This window comes from Gossypium arboreum, chromosome 5 (genome assembly GCF_025698485.1).
Source record: "Gossypium arboreum isolate Shixiya-1 chromosome 5, ASM2569848v2, whole genome shotgun sequence".
Lineage (NCBI taxonomy): Eukaryota > Viridiplantae > Streptophyta > Magnoliopsida > Malvales > Malvaceae > Gossypium > Gossypium arboreum.
This window is the reverse complement of record NC_069074.1, coordinates 88717210-88740296: the sequence shown is the minus strand read 5'-3', so window position 1 is coordinate 88740296 and position 23087 is coordinate 88717210. Positions and strand designations below refer to the sequence as shown.

The 23087-nt window shown below is 31.3% G+C and overlaps 1 protein-coding gene and 1 long non-coding RNA gene across 2 annotated transcripts in view; both read left to right on the top strand.

Annotated features, from left to right (window-relative positions):
- The window catches only part of LOC128292795 (uncharacterized), a 56216-nt gene that overhangs the window by 11030 nt on the left and 22099 nt on the right, over positions 1-23087 (top strand). The window lies entirely within an intron of this gene.
- LOC108451158 ((+)-delta-cadinene synthase isozyme XC14-like) lies at positions 15211-18193 on the top strand. The gene is made up of 7 exons (XM_017748889.2): positions 15211-15415; positions 15518-15782; positions 15884-16256; positions 16600-16818; positions 16932-17074; positions 17221-17480; positions 17740-18193. Exons 1-7 carry the CDS (start codon positions 15290-15292, stop codon positions 18031-18033), a joined length of 1680 nt encoding a protein of 559 aa, XP_017604378.1. The 5' UTR covers positions 15211-15289; the 3' UTR covers positions 18034-18193.

Genomic DNA, 23087 nt, shown 5'->3' with positions numbered 1-23087 from the left:
GTGGTTTCCAGATTTTCTTTTCTATTTCTATGGTAATTTTAACTAATTAGGGTATTTCTATAACTTTGAATGCGAACGATGCGATGAAATGTAATGAGATGCAAATGCATGAATGCAAAAAGGACATCGATTCTTATTCAATTCCATTTAGAAAACTTTATTTAGAAAAAAGAATATCTTTACATATAAGAGGATTACAAATACGCTTTCGCCCTAATGCCCAAAGCTTTAACTCTATTTAATAAAAGGACTAACTCTCGACCTACATCGACGATGTCTCATGCATCATACTCAATATGTCAGCTCGTACTACCAAGTCTCAAAAGTGTTCAGCTACCTCTCGGATTTGAATTATGGCTTCTCCAATAAGGTAATCTCTATCACTGACTTGTTCTTTAGACTGGCACAGTTCTCCCTTTAAATAATCCTCTCGTGCCTCAAGCTGCTCGATAAAAAGCTTACTATCTTGTAATGCTGATTCCAACTCATCAACTTTGCCTTTTAGCTTTCTTACCTCTACCGTGGAATCACGACTTCGTTGCAGATGAAGGGATCGCCCAAGCTCAGTCACCTTAGTTTTTAACCCTTGATTTTCTTTCTCTAAGGTCAAATTCCGTAATTGCATCTCTTGGAACTTCCTCTCCCAATATTCAGCTTTGGAATTTTCCTCTCGGACCTCTTTCTGCAACTGATCTGAAGACCCTCCTATTCTCGCTCTCTTCAAGGATACTTGTGCCCTTTTGTAATGCTCCTTTAAATCATCTCGATCTTCCTCAATCTTTTTTTTCTCCTTCCTCTCTTTCTCGACCTCCATCTTTTGAACATCGACGTCGAGGCTCAAGTAGATCTTCTCTTCCTCAAGCCTTTCTATCTTCTTTTCGAGCTCTAAGTTCTTTCTCTTGAACTCTTGCTTCATGATCTCTAACTCCGAGGGCATCACTTGCAAGTATTCCTCCATCGGTCGAGCTCCTTCCATGCTTGGCCTAGGGATATTGTCATTAGTCCTTCTACTCTTTCACTCAATGTACTTAGGGGTCGTAGTAGGGTAAATGGCTACTCCTTTCAATCTACAAGTCTGGTTCCAAGCACTAGAGATCTCACTAACCTTCTTCTTGTAATCAACTCCTCTATACAAGAACTCACTTTGAGCCAGTCTATGACTTGCTAGTACGAACTACCTCAATCCATGCTGCCTCAACACCAGCAAAAGGGCATAACCGATGGCACCCCAAATTCCCAACAGAGGGACCCAATCAAAATTGCCGCATCGGTAAAGAATCTCACCAAGAATCATCCACGGAGCCCTCCACTCAACATCCTTCGACTGAAGGTTCTGAAGTAGCGCTATCCAATTCTCTTCTAGAACATCAACTCTCCTAGTTAAAGCTGCTACGTCCTTCAACGGGGAGTAATCCTCGAAGAAGACCCGACAAACAACCCTATCTATCAATCAGAAGTGACTGTAAAACCAAGCTAAAAGTAACTAAGCACAACCAACAAACCTGCCCACACTGGCCCTTCTACACGCATTTAAGGACCTGAATGTCTCCGCCAAAATCGCAGGAACAGAAGTGACCCGTTTGCTAAGTAGATGAAAGAGATCCGTGGTTACCTCGTCTACATATCCCAAGGCCCTAGGGAAAACCATTAGTCCATACAAGCTTAAGGAAAAAATATCTACCTTCTTCGCCTCATCTGGATGTGTCTGGATCAAATCCTTCAAAGTTCCCCACGGAATGCACTTACTCTCACCCTTTTCCTTAATTCTAGCCATGATCCACTGCTCGCTCATCCTCGTAATGGTTATCAGCTTCTTACCAAAGGTTGGGACACAAGCAGCTCGAGAATAAATCCTATCACACTGAAATATAGGACACCGAAGTAAGGCTGTGTACTCCTCCACAGTAGGCACTAAATCTACCTCCCCAAAGGTAAAACAACTGTCTGCTGGGTTCCAAAACTGAGCGAGAGCTCGAAACAAGTGCTCATCAACCTGAATATCAAACAAATAGGGCAAATCTCTGTAATTACCATAGAATGATTGCTTGGTCTCATTGCCCCACTAATCCCAAATCGCCTTAAGCTCCTGCAGATTATTTTGTGTGACACTGATACGAGTGTAATCTGACAGCTCCGACATATATCCCACAGTTATGCTATTCCCTTTTCCTAGCTAAGTTTGCTCCGACCATCTATGGACGTTAGCGTTGCCTACCACTCTATCAAGAAGTCTATTTTCCATAATAAAATTTTCTAACTTAGAAACCGACCGTGAATCGATACCTTTTAGATGTAATATAACATGCAACAAAACAAAGAAAAACAAATTATTAGTATCATATGATGAATAACTTATAAGGGTAATAATCTAGAGTACTACTATCCAAATTGAGCTCTTACAGTTTTTCTATATGAGGTTTTAGTTCTAAAGTTTAAGGTACCCGAACCAGCAGATTCCTCGATCCTCACCCATTATAGGCTGATTTGAATCGAGTTCAGTTCAGGGGAATACATTTCCCTATGGCTACACGGATATGAAAATCTCACGAAACCATAGGTACAGATGTATCCCGAAAGTGATCCACTATCCTGCACGGAGGCAACAACCTCACGAAGGCGTAGCTTCTCACTCCCACTTAAGGGTTTGACCACAACGGTCATGCAAATGCAATGCGTATCAGAATATAGCAACACATGCAATAATACAAACACATGTAATGCAAAGAGGATTAAATTTTAAAATTTTTAATTTCTGACATTAAGACAAGAGATAATTAATTACACGGCTTGACTCTCTTATTAGTCCCCAGCGGAGTCGCCAAGCTGTCAAAACCATCTTTAAATCGGGTTTTGGAAAATGGAAATCGACTTTAAAAAAAACAAAAACGGGAGTCGCCACCAACCTTTTTAGGTGTGATTGGATAAATCATTTTGTTTAAAATCATTAGTTTTGGTCTACGAAATCAAGAAAATAGGTTCGAGAGTCGGTTACGAACGAGGAAGGATTAGACCCTCGTAACGCCCAAAAATTGGTACCTAATTGATTATCAAGTGTCTTTAAGGTCGGAAATTTGAAAGTTTTAAGATACAATCCTCTTTTATTTAGAATGTTTTGATTGAAAATTTTAGGCTCGCTTATTTCAAATGAGTCAAAATATCACATCCATGAAGTTAAGAAGCAATATTTTAAAACTTTTGAAGCTAAGCTTGTCTTTTGGAAATTTCTATTTCGAAACAACAAAACGCCATATCTAGTGAGTTAGGACACAACGCTTTGAAATCTCGAAAATTGTTTTTTATATTTTAAAAACTCAAAACATTTAGAAGGGTACTTGAATGTTCGAATTCGATAAGAAAAATCGCAACCCAGTAAGTTAGGGCACTATTTTTCCCGAAGCTTCCAAACATTAAGTATTGCCTTTATATTTTGGAAAACTTTTGAGTAATTTGGTAAAAATGAATTTCTTTATTTAATACATTGACTCATGCAGAAGAATGGCGTTAATACATATCACAAGACAAATATACCAAAGGTAATAAATTACAACAAATTACAATTCATAATAATATAGACAAATAAGAAATAACCTAAAATAATGAAATATACACATCATAAGATGATTATGCTAAAAGATAAGCCTATATACAATGTTAATAAATAGAAATACAAAACAATTCATAATAAATTAAAGAATATAAAAATAGAAGTGGAAATCAAAATTTATAATAATAAAAAGTGACAAAATAACACTTAAAAAACAAATACGAATAATTAAAACACCAAATCAATATTGATAAAAAGGTAAAATAATAATAATAATAATATTTAAGAAAACATATATGTATATAATAATTAACATATTTAAATGAGTAATATATGTAAAAAAATTTAAAAGAAAAGAATAAAATAATATATAACAATTTAATATACATAGGAAAATATTTTAAAAAATATATAAAAAACTTTTATTATTAAAACAATTAAAAATATTATACATGTTAAATATTTTAAATAAATAATATAAAACATTAAGATTTTTAAGAGAACAAAAATATATAATAGATAATATTTTTTAAAAAAGAATTATATGCACAAACAAATATATATAAAATCTTTAAATCCATTTAACATATGATATAATATACATAATTTTAAAACAATTTATAATAGATACAAAATATATAAAAATATGTAATAAATAATTTTAATAAAAAATAGAAGATGAAATATATACACAATATAATAATACTATAATAAATAATACAAATTTAAAAATATAATACTTAATAATAATTTCAAAATAGCATTTAATAAATAATATAATAATAAAACTAATATATATATATAAGGATTAATACATAATAAATAACAGTGAAAATAATTGTATAATTATATAATAAAATATATAGGTTTAGAATAAAACAAATAATATATAATATAAAATTAATAAAAAAACACATAGGATTAAATTTAAAATTTTATAAAATTACAGGGGTGAAATTAGAAAAATAAATCTGAATCTGGGATTTAAATGAAAAGCACGCAAAAGGTGAGGGACTCATCGAGCAAAATACCCTATTCCCAAGGAACAAAGTCGTTCCGTATCTACCCCAAAATGGCCCTAAATATTAAATTGAATTGAAAGACAAAGTTCTGGGCCAAATTAAAAATAAATTGGATTTAATTATAAAAATGAAAAAAATCAGAAGGACCAATTGGGACATTTCCCCAAATATCGAAAACACGCGGATCTTCCCCGGGTTACGGGTCAACACGCGGATCTTGAGGCCTTGAAATGACGTCGTTTTATGCTTATTGAGTTAAACCAAAACGGCACCATTTCGTTAGGGCTATATAAGCCAAATGTTAAGATTTAAAATCATTTTTGCACTCTGTTTCAAAAAAACGAAGAAGAATCCTTTGAACGAAGGCCTGGGGTGAGTTCCCGGAGTGCCATCGTGCCTCTGTCCAGGGGTTTGTACGCGCTCACTCGTCCTCGTCTACACCGCCATATACGGCGATCGAAAACTAGAAAATTTCCTTTTTCCAACGCGAGTCAGAATGGTACGTTTCCTTTTTTTTGTTTTTATATATATATATATATATATATATATAAATCACCTTTGTGTTCTCGATTGACTGTAGTTCCCTCTTTTTGTATGAAAAATGCCCTTTTTTATTGAATCTCTATTTTTATATGCCAAAAAAAAAAAGATAAAAAGATCCCCCTACATTGTTTGATATCCGGCCTTTATAGGCTTTTTACAATACAAATCTTTGGTATCTTTTTGTTTGCTCGATTTCTTGCCATATATTGTTGGTACTATTCCTTTTGTTTCCTTTTGCAGGTGAGTGAAGAAATCTCGATGGAGGATGCGTCGATTATGGCGCGATGTGGTGTTGGAGTCACGGCGCTGATGGTGTGTAGCTGGATCGACGCGAGATGAAACGGCATGACTCGGGGCCAGAGTTAAGGGGTGAGGTGAAGAGGCGTGTCTGTTGTGGCGCGAAGCTTCTGGAAAACCTAAGGTTTCCAGATTTAGTTTAGGCATTGGGCCTCACTAGTTTGGGTCTGGCTCGTGTATTTGGGCTTGGGTGTAACGGATACTGGGTAGTGGTAGGCTTACTGGGTTATAACCGGGTGTAGGGATTGTGGGCTTCAAAGATACCCGAACTTTGGGCTTTTATAAACGGGCTTTATTAATGGACTGTTTCATAAATAAACATTTATTTATTTATTTTTTATTCTTGATTTTAAGGCCCGGGTAAATTTGGGTTATTACAACTATTAAGGGTGCTAGGATTATGTTTCCTTTTCAAGTTTTATTATGATTGATATTGATAGAGTCAAATGTTGAACAACCATGAACTTTCAATAATCATTTGTTGTTAATACACAAACTATTGGAGGGGTATGATGAAATGGAAGTTCCTCCATATTCCATGGATTTCTGGTTCAAATTCTTGATACCCGACATATTAATGTAAGAAGTAATGGCAATTTTCATTGGTTTCTTTATTAATATGATTTTAAATCTATCCTACATGGCTTGAGGGGATATATATGGGTTCATATCTGGTTGGATGTGAGAAATCCACCAGAAAGGAAGACAAATATTATCTTATAAAAAATTTTAGGTTATTGTGCGACTCAATCCAACTCGTGTACAAAAGCTTGTTTATAAGCCTAAGGCAATTCATTAGGATGAATGATTCCTTTCTAGGGGAAATTTAATTTTTCTATTATTAAAATTTGAAATTTAGTTATTTACATTTAATTTTGAAGTAAATATGTAAAATTATAAATGAGGGTGAAGTTAAATGTAAAAATGTGATGAATTAACATATTTTAAAGTGATGTGAAAAATAAATAATTTTAGTTTTTAAATTGTATATAATTTTAAATTAATAAATGATAAAATTGTACTTTAGCTTTTTAAAATAAAAATTTTAATTTAATCTTTAAAATTGCAAAGATATAAAGTATTAGTTGGTGAAAAGTTTTCTTCAAGGTATATCCAATTAATGTCGCCAATGTATCCAATTAATGTCGCCAATGTATATCTCAAGATAGTGACTATGATTTGAAATAAAATTACATCTAGTTTGCTCTTTGTTAACTTTTCTAGTAATTATTTAGGTTTTTAAGTTATAATTATATTAATATAGCGGAAAAGCTTAAAAATTAATTTAAGGCTTGAATTAAGTTGTATAATTTTATGAGGATTAAAATATAATTATAAAATTTTAAATGATTAAATTATAATTTTATCACTCTTAGAAATCAAATTTTAAATTTCCAATTTTAAGGTGTCGGCCCTCTGTTGGCCCCTTCTTTGTTGCTCCTATACTTATATTAACAGTTTAAATAATTAATTTAACAACTATAAATTGAATAACTCAACAATTAAATATAATAAATATAAATATGGAGGAGCACTCACATATTTATATAGAATAAGACTTAAACTTGAGATTTTAAAATTTTCAAAATCTTAACATTATCATTGCAACTCACATAATGTTTAAATTCCAACATCTATTTAATTGTGTTTTTTAATTAAAAGCTTAAATATAATAATAAATGTGCATATATATATATATATATATATATATATATATATATAAGAACTCTTCAAGGATAATATAATTTAACAAACATGCATATATATATATGAACTCTCCATTGATAATTTTGTTTTAATTTTGCATCCTGTATTCATTTATAAGATAAATCCATATCAATAGATTGCTTTGAAGTGATACAACATGGGAATGAAAAAAAACTCGAATCTAATTAGGTCAGAATTGAGTTTTCTATTAATTTTCAAGGCTGAATTTAGAGTTGATTTAATTTTTTTTTAGAGGTCACAGTATGACAATAGAGTATCGAGTTGTGATAAAAATAGGTAAAAAGAAAATTTGACTCGCCCTATCTCATTGTTATTGCTGGGGACTATGAAGATAAAATATTTAAAAATTAATTAATAAATTTTTAAAAATAATAATTATTGATAAAAGAATATGAGAAAAAGTAGGGGAGTAGTTATTTTTTGATGATCCAAAGGACTTTTCAACAGTCTCTAAGTCTTATATATTAATTTTCAAAGCAGAAAGATCCGTACGACACTGGTCAAATTCTCAGTAATCTCGTACGGTCCATCATGATAAGACTAAAATAAAATATACCAAAAATTCAGTCATGCACGTGGATGCCAAAAACTCAAACCCCGCAAATCTTAGATTTCTATATTATGAACAAATGATTGCACTCAACCCTAAACATTGTCTGGTTCTCAGATATCAATTTTCAACACAAAATATGATCAATGTGCTTCTTCTTTTTTTTTCCCCTTGAAATGTTTATTTGTAATCAGAAATATCTCTATATATATAAATAAAAAATAAATTTTAATAGTTTTTTTATCTGAACTCAAAATTTGACCTAATGAATTTAAATCTAAACTCGCCTAATTATAAAATGTTAACAATTTAAACTCAAATTGATCCAAATTTAAATTATCATCAACTTAAAAGAAATCGATTCTAAATGATCTTACTTGAAATCTAAAAATAACCTAAAACCTAAGCTTATTTAAAACTCGAATTAAGTGAAATTTAAATTTGTTTTATGTATATTTCAATTAATGTTTCCGATGTCTTATAGTGTTTTTCTTCCAAGGTATATCCAATTCATGTCGCCAATGTATATCTAACTATGATTTGAAATTTTCTCTTTGTTAATCATTTAGTGTTTAGTAATATGAGTAGTTGAGAAATTTTATGAATGCAATGAAAATTTTATTTCATTTATTTTATTTGATTATTTTAGTGACGTGTTATTAAGTAGTTACAAGATTAATTCTTGTAATAATGAGATTGAGTATTATAAAATAAGATTAAAAATAATGGTGTCACGATAAGATTTGAGCCAATTAATTTAAACTGAAATTCAATTAAACTCGATTTAATTATAAAATAATGGACTATTATATAGATATCATGTCAGTAAAGTTAACAGATGTTAACTTTTTCATTTATTTTGAGGTGATTTGACAATCAATGCAAATTCAAGGGTTAAAAAAAAGTAAAAAAATAAATAAAGAGCTAAAATAATTTTTTTATAAAATTAAGGGGCCAAATAAGTAATTATATTTTTTTATTTAATCAGCTGATCCTGTATTGATGGGAGAAAATAATTATTCAGTTACAAGCCTAGAAAAAAGAAAACTAACAGCTGTAAACCAACAGGTAGCCACCTAAACAATACTTTTAAGAACTAAATAAAGCAAATGATAAAACAATAAAATAAATAGCAAAGCATGAAACAACAAAGAAACTAAAAGAACGCAGGCCTGAAATCCCTTTCTCTCTTGTCGCTTGAAACGACAAAGAAACTAATTTTTTTTTTTGATTGAAAAGAAACTAAAATATTGTTTAGCCTTCAAAGTTAAATTAAATGCCAAGGGAATAAATTGCTTAATTTTATAATTAAAGAAGTAAGTTTCTCTTTAGTTTATAATACAAGGATCCACATTTTCAAATAAATCAAATAATTTGTGACGGAAGTTCTTAAGTCATTATATTTTGAAAATTCGAGTTTGTTTTCTCGAAAACGATTGATTTCATAAAAGGGTTGTTTTCGTAAATTGTTTTATCTAACATCATTCAAGATATCACAAATTAAAATTCAAATGTCTAGAAAGTCTCAAAATTACAAAACTCTCAAAACCAGATTTTCAAATAAGTAAATTCATGTAGTTAATGTTTTACGAAATCGTGGCATATCCGAACTCCTGTCGCACTGACCCGCTAAGTCTGAGGGTTACCTGAAAGTAACAAACAAACAGAGGGTGAGTTTTTATAACTCAGTGTGTAATGCATACAAAAATACAAATTCAAATTTAGTTGAATGGCAGAACATATACAAATATAAATCTATTACAGAATCAGAATCATAATAGAGTCGTACATATACAGATATGCATAATCCTACCCCATCCTCTATGTATAGGCTCTAACCATCCAACACACCACGTGGGGTATAAAATGCCCACCCAACCCTACACACCACTTTAGTATCTTTAACACATGGATTGAGGGGATATATGTGAGCTCATGTCAGGTTGAATTTGAGAATTCCATTAAAGAGGAAGACAGATATTGCCTTATAAAAAATTTTGGGCTATAATGTGACTCAATCCAACCTATGAACAAAAGTCTATTCAAGTATCTCTTTTATTTATAAGCATAAGGCAATTCATTAAGTTGAATGATTCCTTTTAGGGTAAATTAATTTTTCTTTTATTAAAATTAGCAATTTAGTTATTTACATTAAATTTGGAAATAAATATATAAAATTATAAATGATGGTGAAGTTAAATGTAAAATGTGATGATTTAACATATTTTAAAGTGATGTGAAAAATACATATTTTGGTAGTCGTACTGTTTTAAATTTATATAATTTTAAATTAATAAATGATAAAATTATACTTTGATTCTTCAAGTGATAAAATTTTAATTTAATCCTTTAAAATTGTAAAGATATAAGCTATTAAAATAGTGCAATTATATTTTAACTCTCATAAAAATATACAACTTAATTCGGCCCCTCAAAAAAATTTCTAACTTCCCTCTACGTTAAAGATAATAAATGTTTTGTACATGTTATAGGTATTAATTAAATAATTTTAATCATTCTTTAAATAATATTGTAATAATGATTTATTTGATTCTTTAATTTTATAAAAAGATATTATTTTAGTTTTTTCATTTAATTTTTGTCTCTTTTAGTCTTTGAACTTGTATTGTTTATCAAATTACTTCAAAATGGATGGAAAAAATATTTTTAAAAATAGAAAAATATTTTATTTTTAAAAAATTATTAATTACTAATGTGCATACACATAAACTACCACATAGATGCCACATCAACAAAATTAACAAACATTAATATTTTCATATATTTTCTAACATTACATTGATATTTTCTAGCATTTGAGCAAGGGTAGTTTGACACTCAATCCAAATTTAATGAAACTAAAAATCAAATAGAAAAATAATGCTTTTGTTTTTTGAAATGACTGAATATTTGACTTTTCTCTTTCTTTTGATGTAATTTTGAACAATTACATTGATATTTTTTAACATTTAAGCAAGGGGGTTTGACAATCAATCCAAATTTAATGACTAAAAGAAACTAAAAATCAAATACTAAAGTAATGCTTTTGTTTTTGAAATGACTGAATATTTGACTTCTCTTTCCTTTCATGTCATTTTGAAACATTACATTGATATTTTCTTACATTTAATATATATATTTTAAATTAAATATGAAATTAAATTTTAGCCGTTTAATATATATAAAATTTGAAATTAATAAATGATAAAAATACATTTTGACCCCTCAAAATTATACAAATTTAATTTAATCTTTTTAAAATTGTAAAGATATAAGTTATTAAAATAGTGATATTGTATTTTAGCTCTCATAAACATATACAACTAAATTCCGAGCCTCCAGAAAAAGTTTCTAACTTCACCTCTACGTTTAAGGTTAAATTAAATGCAAAGGGACTAAATTGCTCACTTTTATAATTAAGGAATTAATTTGCTATTTAGTTTATAATACAAGTATCCACATTATAACTTTCCCATTCTTTTCAACACTCTATTCCAACCGAAATACAGCCATGCACGTGGATAACTATTTTCTCTTTTTGGTCACTATTTTCTTATCAACCGTACACATCGTATGGTCTCATATATCAATTTTCAAGTCAAGTACTTTTTTATGTACGCCTCAAAATATGATCAATGTGCTCTTTTCCCCCCTTGAAATGTTGAATTGTAATAAAAAACATCTCAATATAATATATAGCAAAATAAATTTTTAAAAATAAGAAGTAAATTTTGAGTAGCTTTTTTTATCGAAACTTTTTTTATCAAAGTAACTTTTTTTTTTATTGATATGGCGCCCAATTTTCATACTACTTGCAGCGAAGTGGGGCCATGAATCAAAGTCCTTTCGAGATAGTGACGGGCCAACATCCACTTACACCCAACGCTGTTGTGACCCGTTATACTAGACCGAATCCAGTAGCTTATAGATTTGCGGAGGATTGGCAAGAGAAGAATGACTTGGGTAGAGCTTACTTTAAAAAGGCAAGTAAGCGCAACAAGAAGTGGATTGATTAGAATAGAAGGGATGTGGAATTTCCAGTGGGTGATTCAGTCCTTGCTAAACTACACTTGATTTTGCAACATACGACTTTGCATAAGGGGATTGTGCGAAGGTATGAGGGGTTGTTTCGAGTTATGAAGAGAGTAGGCAAGGTGGCCTACACGGTTGAGTTGCTAGCAAAGCTTAAAGTTCACCCAGTGTTTCACGTAAGAATCCTTAAGCCATTCTATAGGGATCAAGAGGATCTAAATCAAGGCAAGTCCGAACGAGCACCAATAGGGGTAAAGGTCTCTTACGATCGTGAAGTCAAAAGCATCGAGGTAGATCGTGAGATCAGATGAAAGTATCATCAGCTGCGGCATGAATACTTAGTTCGATGGAAGAGACTTCCCTACAGTGAAGCGAGTATGGCAGTTCCAAGGAAAGATAGACCAGTTCCATGAGAAGGACGTGATGAGGGCGTCGTTAGAATAGGTGGGGGAGAATGTCATGGGTTGTGCATGGGAGCCTGCAACCATGACGCACTTGTGCGATCCATCGTGTTCAAAGGAGGTCATTTGGCCCAATCAGATTGGCCCTTTGCTTGGAGAGATTGAAAGCCTATCTACAAAGCTTGGAAAATATGGAATGTGGTCTTCAAAGATATGTAATCCTAGATATTAAATGTAATCTTTAGAAGATACGATTCTATAATATTAGGGATTTGATTTGTAGATAGCTTTTAATCTTAGCCATTGATGTACTTTGATCGGTACTGTTGATTTTGGAGAGGCTAAACTATAAATAGAGGCCTCTCCCCCTCATTGTAATTCATTCAGTGATTAATAGAAATTTGAGAGCATTTACTCAAACTTTCTCTCTAAGTGTTCTTGCTTTTCTATGGCTTGTTCATCTTTTGAGTTCTTTCTCTTTTTGTTCTTTCGCTGTTCTTCGTGGATGCCTTAGAGGGGTTCTGTTGAATCATCAATTGTTGCGAGTTAGGCTGACTTAGGTGTTTTTGGAGCGATGCCTAAGGCCGCACGGATTGTGTGGGAAAAATCTAAGCCAGTGACACTTACTTGCAAGTCAAATTAAACAAAATATATTTTCTTTCTAAAAGATTTAGTAGTATAATATATTTAGCATTTATTAGCATAATATATTTTACATTAATTAGAATTAGGCTTTTTTAACCTATAAATAGATGTGGTTGAAAATCCTCTTGGATCATCATTCGAATTCGACATTAGTGAATTTTCTTTTCCTCTCCCCGTGATTTTTCTCGAAAGAGTTTCAACGTGGTTTTTCTTGAAAAGGTTTCCACGTAAAACCTATGCGTTCTATTCTTCTTTCTTCTTTTTACGATTTTTTACCATTATTGACGTTCAATTCTTATGTCAATATATATATATATATATATATATATATATATATATGAAAACGTGGATTCAAATCATATGTGGCATTGGATTATGGGTTTATTGCATGCCTTTACTAATGTCCAAAAGTTTTTCTTCTGTAACTCTTTTTGATTGTCACTAAATAATCAAATTAAATTTATTTTTAATCAAATAAATTAATTTTTGACAAATTTGGATGATAAACGATATCACAAATAATTTATGATGTGTCATTGAGAGCACAAAAAATATCCTATTCCCTGTAAAATAGTAAAAATAATAGTAAAAATAATAGTAAAGGCGAAGTAGGGTCGAATCCTTAGGGACCGGATTGTACAAATGCTCGTTTCTTGAAATCCTGGACAATTTCTTGGCCAAGAAAACCTGCGTTCCTGAAACATAAAAAATAAAATTAAGAATATGGAAAAAATAAAAATAGAATTTGAAGTGAATTGAAATTACGAAATTAAATAAATTGCAGAAATTTAAATGAGGAATATAAAAATAAATAGAGTTAGGAAAAGAGAAAGTTTCTTATGTGGCAAGATTTCATCATTCGGTTGTCTCATTACGCCTTGGGTTTAATCCAAATTAACAAAATTAACAAACGTTAAAATTTTTATATATTTTCTAACATTAGATTGATATTTTCTAACATTTAAGCAAGGGCAGTTTGACACTCAATCCAAATTTAACGAAACTAAAAATCAAATACAAAAATAATGCTTTTGTTTTTTGAAATGACTGAATATTTGACTTTTCTCTTTCTTTTGATGTAATTTTGAACAATTATATTGATATTTTTTAACATTTAATATATATTTGAAATTAAATATGAAATTAAATTTTAGCCCTTTAATATATATAATTTGAAATTAATAAATGATAAAATACATTTTTGATCTCCTCAAAATGATACAATTAATTTTAATTTAATCTTTTTAAAAATTGAAAAGATATTAAGAACCTATTTCAATAAATAAAGAGTCATCAGTCTTCCAATTCATAGCTAAAAAAAATTTCTAGAGCAACCTTCACCGCGCCAATCTCAGCCACCTCAGCAACATTTGCTGCTACAGTGTGAGAAAATAGTGCTCTTGCGACACCCTCCATATCTCTCAAAACACCTCTGCACCCTGCTTTTTCTTCTTTCACAATCCCATACAGATTGAACTTTAACCAACCATGTGGAGGGGGCCTCCAAAAAGAAGCAGCAAGTTTGGATTTAAAGTAATCCACCAAAAATTCTCCTGCAGCATAACTTCATCATGAACTGATTTAGGGCCTGTTCTTCTGTCTTAAAAAAAGCTCTTCTAGCTCCAAAAGCACTTTTGGAAGAAAAGTTGTGCAGAATAAACTGCTTTTGACTGAAATTTTTGGCTTTTCAAAAGTGCTTTTCAAAAGCACTTCTGAAAAGGAGAAGTTAAAATTTTTAGCTTTTATTCTCCGAAAAGTACTTTTAGTACTTAATTACTTTTCACCCCTCTAATAACATAGTATTTTCCCTTTTTTTTTCTTGGTGCTTAATTACAAATGTGTTAAAATCATTAATTAAAAGTAAAAATATTTTTAAAATACTAATTACAAATATTTAATGGTTATATTTAAATATTTAAAATGTAGTTTATATATTCTAATTAAATTTTATAAGTAATTAATATTTATTACTTAAAATATTTAAAATTTATATTTCATATATTAAAATATTAACAACAAATTATAATAATTTTTATATTCTTACTAAAATATAATAATATTAACTAATTTAAATTTTATTTAAATGCATATTTGTTACTTGATAATAACATGTCTAAAATAGACATTTTATTTTTCAAAAGTACTTTTGACAATAATACTAAACATTCGAATTTTAAACCAAACTTTTTAAAAGCACTACTCAAAAGTACTTTTCCACAGCATTTTTCAAAAACACTTTTCAAAAGCATTGCCAAACTGGTACCTAATCCACAACGTTTGCACTCTTATCCATTTAATTAAATACATGCAACAAGGACTAAGCATAACTTCTGTGCCAAATTCAAAGAATTTGTTGCACTCTTATCCTCACAAATTCAAACAAGTTACGTTGCTTAGTCCTTGTTCCAACCTATAAATACATGCAACAATTGCACTCTTATCCTCACAAATTCTGTGCCAAATTTCAAGAGCAAATAAAAAAAGGCAGCAAACTAAGCTTTTCAATATTTGATTTTGATCAATCGAAATGGCTTCACAAGTTTCTGAAATTCCTTCTTCATCACCCCTTTCTTCCAATAAGGATGAAATGCGTCCCAAAGCCGATTTTCCGCCTAGCATTTGGGGAGATTTCTTCCACAACTGTCCCGACAAGGTATGCATACATATGACCATATTGATATTTAAAATCTTAACATATTATTTGTTTAATTATTTAGTGATTCAAAATGAATAAAAGTTTCATTATTTTGAGCAGAATATTGATGCTGAAACTGAAAAACGTCACCAACAATTGAAAGAAGAAGTGAGGAAGATGATTGTGGCACCAATGGCTAATTCAACCCAAAAGTTAGCCTTCATTGATTCAGTCCAAAGACTAGGTGTGAGTTGCCATTTCACGAAAGAGATCGAAGATGAACTAGAGAACATCTACCATAACGACAATGATGTCGAGAATGACCTCTACACTACATCTCTTCGATTCCGATTACTCCGAGAGCATGGATTCAATGTTTCGTGCGGTAATTATTGGAACAACAACATAATGTTTTTAAGTTTCTCGAGTATATAATAGAATGGAATGTTTGATAACGATATTTCGTTTTGGGTAATTTCATCTCAGAGGTATTCAACAAGTTTAAAGACGAGCAAGGGAATTTCAAGTCATCTGTGACAAGCGATGTTCGAGGGTTGTTGGAACTTTACGAAGCTTCCTATTTGAGGGTTCATGGGGAAGATATATTGGATGAAACAATTTCTTTCACCACCAACCATTTAAGCCTTGCAGTAGCATCTTTGGACTATCCTTTGTCCGAACAGGTTTCTCATGCTTTGAAACAATCAATTCGAAGAGGCTTGCCAAGGGTTGAGGCAAGGCACTATCTTTCAGTATACCAAGATATTGAGTCCCATCATAAGGCTTTGTTGGAGTTTGCTAAGATCGGTTTCAACATGTTACAACTTTTGCATAGGAAAGAGCTAAGTGAGATTTGTAGGTATGTTTTGGAATCTTTTTCACCCATTTTTTCTTTTTCATCTTTTTTAATTTTTTTGGAGGGGTTGAATTTATAGGAGGCATCATCCTCAGTATAGGAGACGAGTTGCAAATGCTAATATTTGAATCTTAAACGTCTTAAAAAGTACTAGTTAAAAGTGACGACATGAACCTTGGGTTCATCTTTTTCACCTTTTTCATTTTAGTTATATATATTTTAAAATTTGAGGTTGCCAATTTGAATCAAGAATCTAATAGTTTACTCATCGACAACATGAATGTGAAACTAATTAAACCTTTTGAGGATCCATTGTGCTAATAAATTTTTTTATATGATTTTTTAGGTGGTGGAATGATTTAGACTTTCAAAGAAAGCTGTCATATGCAAGAGATAGAGTGGTTGAATGCTATTTTTGGGCCTTGGGAGCTTACTTTGAGCCCCAATATTCACTTGGCAGAAAGATGTTGACAAAAGTGATTGCAATGTCATGTATTATAGATGATACATATGACTCATATGCAACATATGATGAGCTCATTCCCTATACAAGTGCTATTGAGAGGTATATCTTTATTATTATTTTTTTGTAATAGGTTAGGTTTCTTTAATCAGAGATTAACATTAAAATATATAATATGATGAATGATCGAAATATAACGATGAAGTTGGATTTAGGTGGGAAATCAAATGCATAGACCAACTTCCAGAATACATGAAACTAAGCTATAAAGCACTATTAGATGTTTATGAAGAAATGGAGCAACTGGTGGCTGAGCACAAGAGACAATATCGTGTCGAATATGCAAAAAATGCAGTATGTATACCGACGAACATTTATTTGGTACAAAAGAAATAAGATATTAGCTAAATTCTAGATTTGAAAAAACAATTAACTTGAATAACAATATATAGTTATTTAAATATTGTTATAGAAATTGATTTGATATTAGTGATAATTATTGAGATTTTGTTGCCATGATACGACTTGCTCAATCCTACCTTGTGGAGGCTAAATGGACTCTTCAAAACTACAAAGCATCATTCGAGGAATTTAAGACTAATGCATTGTCATCTTGTGGTTATGCCATGGTTACTATTACATCTTTTATCGGCATGGGAGATATTGTAACACCAGAGACCTTTAAATGGGCAGCCAGTGACCCTAAGATCATTCAAGCTTCCACAATTATTTGTAGGTTTATGGACGATGTTGCTGAACACAAGGTATAATAATATATCCTTTGTAATGAAATCTAACAATCGTTTTTATCATGGATTTGAAACAAACAAAGTTTAATGTTTATATATCAAATGTTTAGTCTTAATAGAAGAATAAGAAAAAAACTAGTTTCATTTTAGGGTTACTAGTGAGGAAGTATTGTCAACAAAGGTATTTATCATCACTAAACAAATAAAGTTTAATATACTGAGAAAATTTAGGGTATAAAATGATAGAATAATTTTGATTTTATTACGGCTGCAGTTCAAGCATAGGAAAGAAGACGATTGGTCAATAATCGACTATTACATGGAAGAATATGGCGTAACAGCACAAGAGGCATACGATGTATTCAACAAGCATGTTGAGAATGCTTGGAAAGATATAAATCAAGAGCTTTTGAAACCAACAGAAATGTCAACAGAAGTTTTAAATCGTAGCCTAAACCTTGCAAAGGTAATGGATGTGGTTTACAAGGAAGGAGATGCTTATACATATACTGGAAAAGCGATTAAGGATGCAATCACTGCAGTGCTGATTGAGCCAGTCACACTTTGAAATTATATTAAAATTTCCTCTCCAAGCTTGTTGTTTAAGGGATAGATATTAAGTTTTAACTAATAATGTGTTAGTTTCAAATAAAGTACAAATCGATCGTCTTTCTACTTATTGCCTTAATAATTCAATAAAGTTCTTTTCAAGCTTTTCGTTGTGAAAATTTTGCTATTTTATATTTTAGTTGTGTTTTATATATTTTTTAGGTATAAAAGAATATGTAATATAAAAATAGGATGAGTTATAAATACTAGAATTAAGATAAAAAAACCCACTAATCATTACCACTTGAAGTCTATTGAGATAAATTTTGAATTCTTTATTAAATTAATTTTGTAATTGATTAATTGCCAATTAAAACCTCAAATTTATAGCCAATCCCAAAGGATTACTAGTCAATTTCAAATTTGTGTACATGTAATAAATTTTGTAAAAAGATAATATATTTTGTAATGAAACAATTGGATACAAATAGTATTATGTAGGTGATAAAAAAATATGTAATCAAATAAAATATATTATAATTTATGTTATACAATGTGGAGATGCTCTTTTTTTAGGGCGGTAATCAGGAAATTGGGGACGATGTTGTGTCCGAAGAATTGCCAAGAGATTTACAAAGGGTCTTTGAGACTCAATCTGTATATGTGGGTTGAGGGTTTGTGATTGAGTAACTTTGTCGAATGAGACTGAGTTAGTGGAAGAGATTAATCACTTATAGAGTGAGGAAAAAGGAAAGGACTAAGAATGAAATAAGAGGAGTTTTGGTCTTACTGACTTGAATTTTTGATCTAGGAAACGAGACATAATAGTTAGGCCTCAGCGGGTTGAGGCATTTGTGAGCATGTGTTAGGTTTCAATTTGTGTTTTTGTGAGAAGCGTTGTAGGGCAAATGTTAGCAGAAACTGAGAGCATGTTTTAGATGTAAATCTGTTGAGTACCATGTTAGGGATTGTTCATGACATTCTTTTAGTCGATCGCAAGCTTCGGCTCAGAGTGGGAATCAAAGACTGGTTTGTGCAGTTAGGTGTCAAGAGGATCAAGATGCATCTGGCTGCAATACAAATACATTTGCAATTCATGTCAAATGTACCTTAGATTGATTAAGCCTTTGGTAGTACTTAAGTGTTTGATTGTCATTGGAGTTTCTGTAACTTTGAGATTACGAAATCGTTAGTGCTATTTCTGTAAGAAGTTTCTAGAGACAATCCGAGTAATTGAGTAAGGAGTTTGTTAGAAATATTGTCTGGATTGGGAGTGAAATATAGTCAAGTTTGCATTGGAATCAGAATTGCGCAGCGATAGCGTGGTGATTAGTGTGAATGAGAAAATTTTAAATTTGGTGGTTAAGTATACGGTGTGACAGCGGGAATTTCAAGAACGAAATTCTTTTAAGGAGAGGAGAGTTGTCACTTCCCAAAAATTAGGTTAGAAGAAATTTGGTGGCCACGTCCTGATTTTTAGTTAAGATTGTGAAAATTTTGTTAAGTGAACTAATTTGGTTCAGTGGTTAAGTGTTGTGTTTGTGTGTGAAAGGTTCTGGGTTTAAATAATTTTCCTTGTATTTTTGCTATTTTTCCCTAAACCCTTATCCTTGAACATCAATGCTTGTAACTCTTCTCTTGAATCCAGTACCTATTTCCATCAATCGAGTCCCTCAGTGGACTGCAGGTGTGAAAGCTTCTGATCCATTCTGATGGAACTTCTTATATAGAAGATGCAAATTCTAGTCACGAAATAGTATATACTTCGCAAGAGCTAGGGACAACAGTCATGGCACCTGATGGGGCCAATGAAGTAACCAATACATCACAGACAAATGGCCAGCGATATAGGGCATCGACTAAGGACTGCCAAGGATCTTTCATGCGTCAACCTCGGACAACCTTTGTTTCTAACCGTAGGCAGTCAACTAAAGTTGCTTATGTAGAGAAACGTCTGACTGCATTAGAGGATTTATCTTTGCAGAGTATTCCACCAGGGAATCTAAAGCAGTTATTGATTACATGTGCTAAAGCTCTCTCTGAAAACAATATCGATAAATTCAATATGTTGATTGCAGAGTGTCGAAACCATTTTTATTTTTGAAAACAAACAATGGGGATCTACGTTTTAAAACCAAAATGTGGAGTTGCCACCAACCCTTTTGTTTAGGTGTGAATTGGTCACCTACTAAAACATTTCATACCATTTAAATCAACTTTGGTCCACGTAAAAATAAATGGGCTTGAGAGCCGGTTACGTATAAGGAAGGGTTAACACCCTCAATACGCCCAGAAACTGGTACCAGATTGATTAAGTGCTATCCTTAGATTTTAAAGAAATTTTGAAACATGATTCTTATTAAAACGCTTAAGTGGTTCAAGTTGGATGTCAAAATTCTCTCGTTTTAAAGGTATGCAGTATCATATCCAGCACGATTGGATACGATCCTTTATACCTTCAAAAATACGATTGATTTTTGACTTTCAGAAGCTTGTACGCTAAAAATTATAAAAGGATATCCAAATATTTAGTCTGACGAAAAATCACACCCAGCACGATAGGGCACGATTTTCCGAATTTGCAAATATTGAATATTGCCTTATTTTAGAATCTTTGAATAAAGAAAACCGGAAATTAGCTCAAAGCACATTTATTTGTTTTAAAATACGATAGAACACTTAATGGATTACAAAGAAACATTGATATGAAAAAAGGATTAATAAACATGAGATGAAATGCACACATAAAGTGCAATAAACCACAATTAATAAATCCAACAATTAAATACAACTATTCTAAGTAAAATGTGACCAAATTTTAAAGCATGGATAGAGGACAATTAATATGACCAATAAAACTATGAATAAATAATATACAACAACAATAAATACGGCACAATATAGAACAATCAACAAAACATATACAAAACAAAATGAAAATTAGAAGTCAATGTGGTGAGACAATTTTAAAATAGTAATGAATTAGTGAATGCATAGTATATAAAAGATGAATTGATGAGTTGATGAATTTACGTAGACCAAAATTGATTTAATAAAATGTTTTATTAGGTGATCCAATCACACCTAAACAAAAAGATTGGTGGCGACTCCACACTTTATTTTAAAAGTCGATCCCCATTTTTTAAAAAAATGGTTTCGACAGCACTAATCATTACCACTTGAAGTCTATTGAGATAAATTTTTAATTCTTTATTAAATTAATTTTGTAATTGATTAATTGCCAATTAAAACCTCAATTTTATAGCCAATCCCAAAGGATTACTAGTCAATTTCAAATTTGTGTACATGTAATAAATTTTGTAAAAGATAATATATTTTGTAATGAAACAATTCAATACAAATAATATTATGTAGGTGATAAAAAAATTTGTAATCAAATAAAATATATTATAATTTATGTTATATAATATGGAATGCTCATTTTTTAGGGCGGTAATCAGGAAATTGGGGACCATGTTGTGTCCCAAGATTTGCCAAGAGATTTACAAAGGGCCATTGAGACTCAATTTGTACATGTGAGTTTAGGGTTTGTGATTGAGCAACTTTGTCGAATGAGACCAAGTTAGTGGAAGAGATTAATCACTTAGAGAGTAAGGAAAAAGGAAAGGACTAAGTACAAAATAAGAGGACTTTTGGTCCTATTGACTTGAATTTTTGATACAGGAAACGAGACATAATAGTTAGGCCTCAATGGGTTGAGGCATTTGTGAGCATGTGTTACATTTTGATTTGTGTTTTTGTGATAGGCGTCGTTTGGGCAAATGTTAGCAGAAAACAAGAGCATGTTTTAGATGTAAGTCTGTTGAGCACCATGTTAGGGATTGTTCATGACATTCTTTTAGTCAATTGCAAGCTTTGGCTTAGAGTGGGAATTAGAGACTGGTTTGTGCAATTAGGTGTTAAGAGGATCGAGATGCATCTGGCTGCAATACAGATACATTTGCAATTCATGTCAAATGTACCTTGGATTGATTAAGCGTTTGGTAGTACTTAAGTGTTTGATTGTCATTGGAGTTTCTGTGACTTTGAGACTGCGAAATCGTTAGTGCTACTTCCGTAAGAAGTTTCTAGAGACAATCCGAGTAATTAAGTAAGGAGTTTGTTAGAAATATTGTCTGGATTGGGAGTGAAATATAGTCAAGTTTGCATTGGAATCAGAATTGCACAGCGATAGCGTGGTGATCAGTATGAGTGAGAAAATTTTAAATTTGGTGGTTAAGTATATCGTGTGACAGCAGGAATTTCGAGAACGAAATTCTTTTAAGAAGGGGAGAGTTGTCACATCCCAAAAATTAGGTTAGAAGAAATTTGGTGGTCATGTCCTAATTTAGTCAAGATTGTGAAAATTTTGTTAAGTGAATTAATTTGGTTCAATGGTTAAATGTTGTGTTTGTGTGTGAAAGGTTCTGGGTTTAAATAATTTTCCTTGTATTTTTGCTATTTTTCCCTTAACCCTTATCCTTGAACATCTAGTTTATATATTATTTTCGTTCAATTGATAAAAATGGTGAGCCTAGTGGTTCAATGGTAAGGCTTTAGCTTACCTTTTGATCCTGTGTTTGAGCTCTCATGTGTGCAAAGTGAGAATTATGTTTTTAGTTTAAATTTGGAAGAAAAATCTATTTGGATGATGACCAGATAGTGGAGTTCTTTGATTAAGTTGTGCGAATCATAATTGCAATTGGTCATTTAGATGACGTTTTTAGGTAGCAGACGTTTCATGGTTGCATTCACATCAAAATCGGATCAGATGTGTAATGAAAAATTCGAAAAATACGAACAACAGAAAATTGAAAACTAGCCTGTTAACGCCACACAACCGTGTGCTAGACTGTGTGTGTCACACGGTGTGTAAGTTTCTTATGCTATTAAATAAAGCCATTAGTTCTTTTTATACCGGGAGCTAAGAAGAAGTATTATTGGGACAAACAACCATAGGTTTCATCAAAAAAATATATTCAACTATTTCAAAGCCGGGCTTAAACTTTTGAAATTATACTTACATTTGTATTAAATATTTTAAAGTAAACTATTCTACATATTGACGAATGG

What these genes read in the sequence shown, in the direction of transcription:
- LOC108451158 (XM_017748889.2), top strand. Translation starts at nt 15,290, where the DNA reads ATGGCTTCACAAGTTTCTGAAATTCCTTCTTCATCACCCCTTTCTTCC. An exon ending in TGGATTCAATGTTTCGTGCG is followed by an intron (nt 15,783 to 15,883) that starts GTAATTATTGGA and finishes ATTTCATCTCAG; the next exon opens with AGGTATTCAACAAGTTTAAA. An exon ending in ACGATGTTGCTGAACACAAG is followed by an intron (nt 17,481 to 17,739) that starts GTATAATAATAT and finishes TTACGGCTGCAG; the next exon opens with TTCAAGCATAGGAAAGAAGA.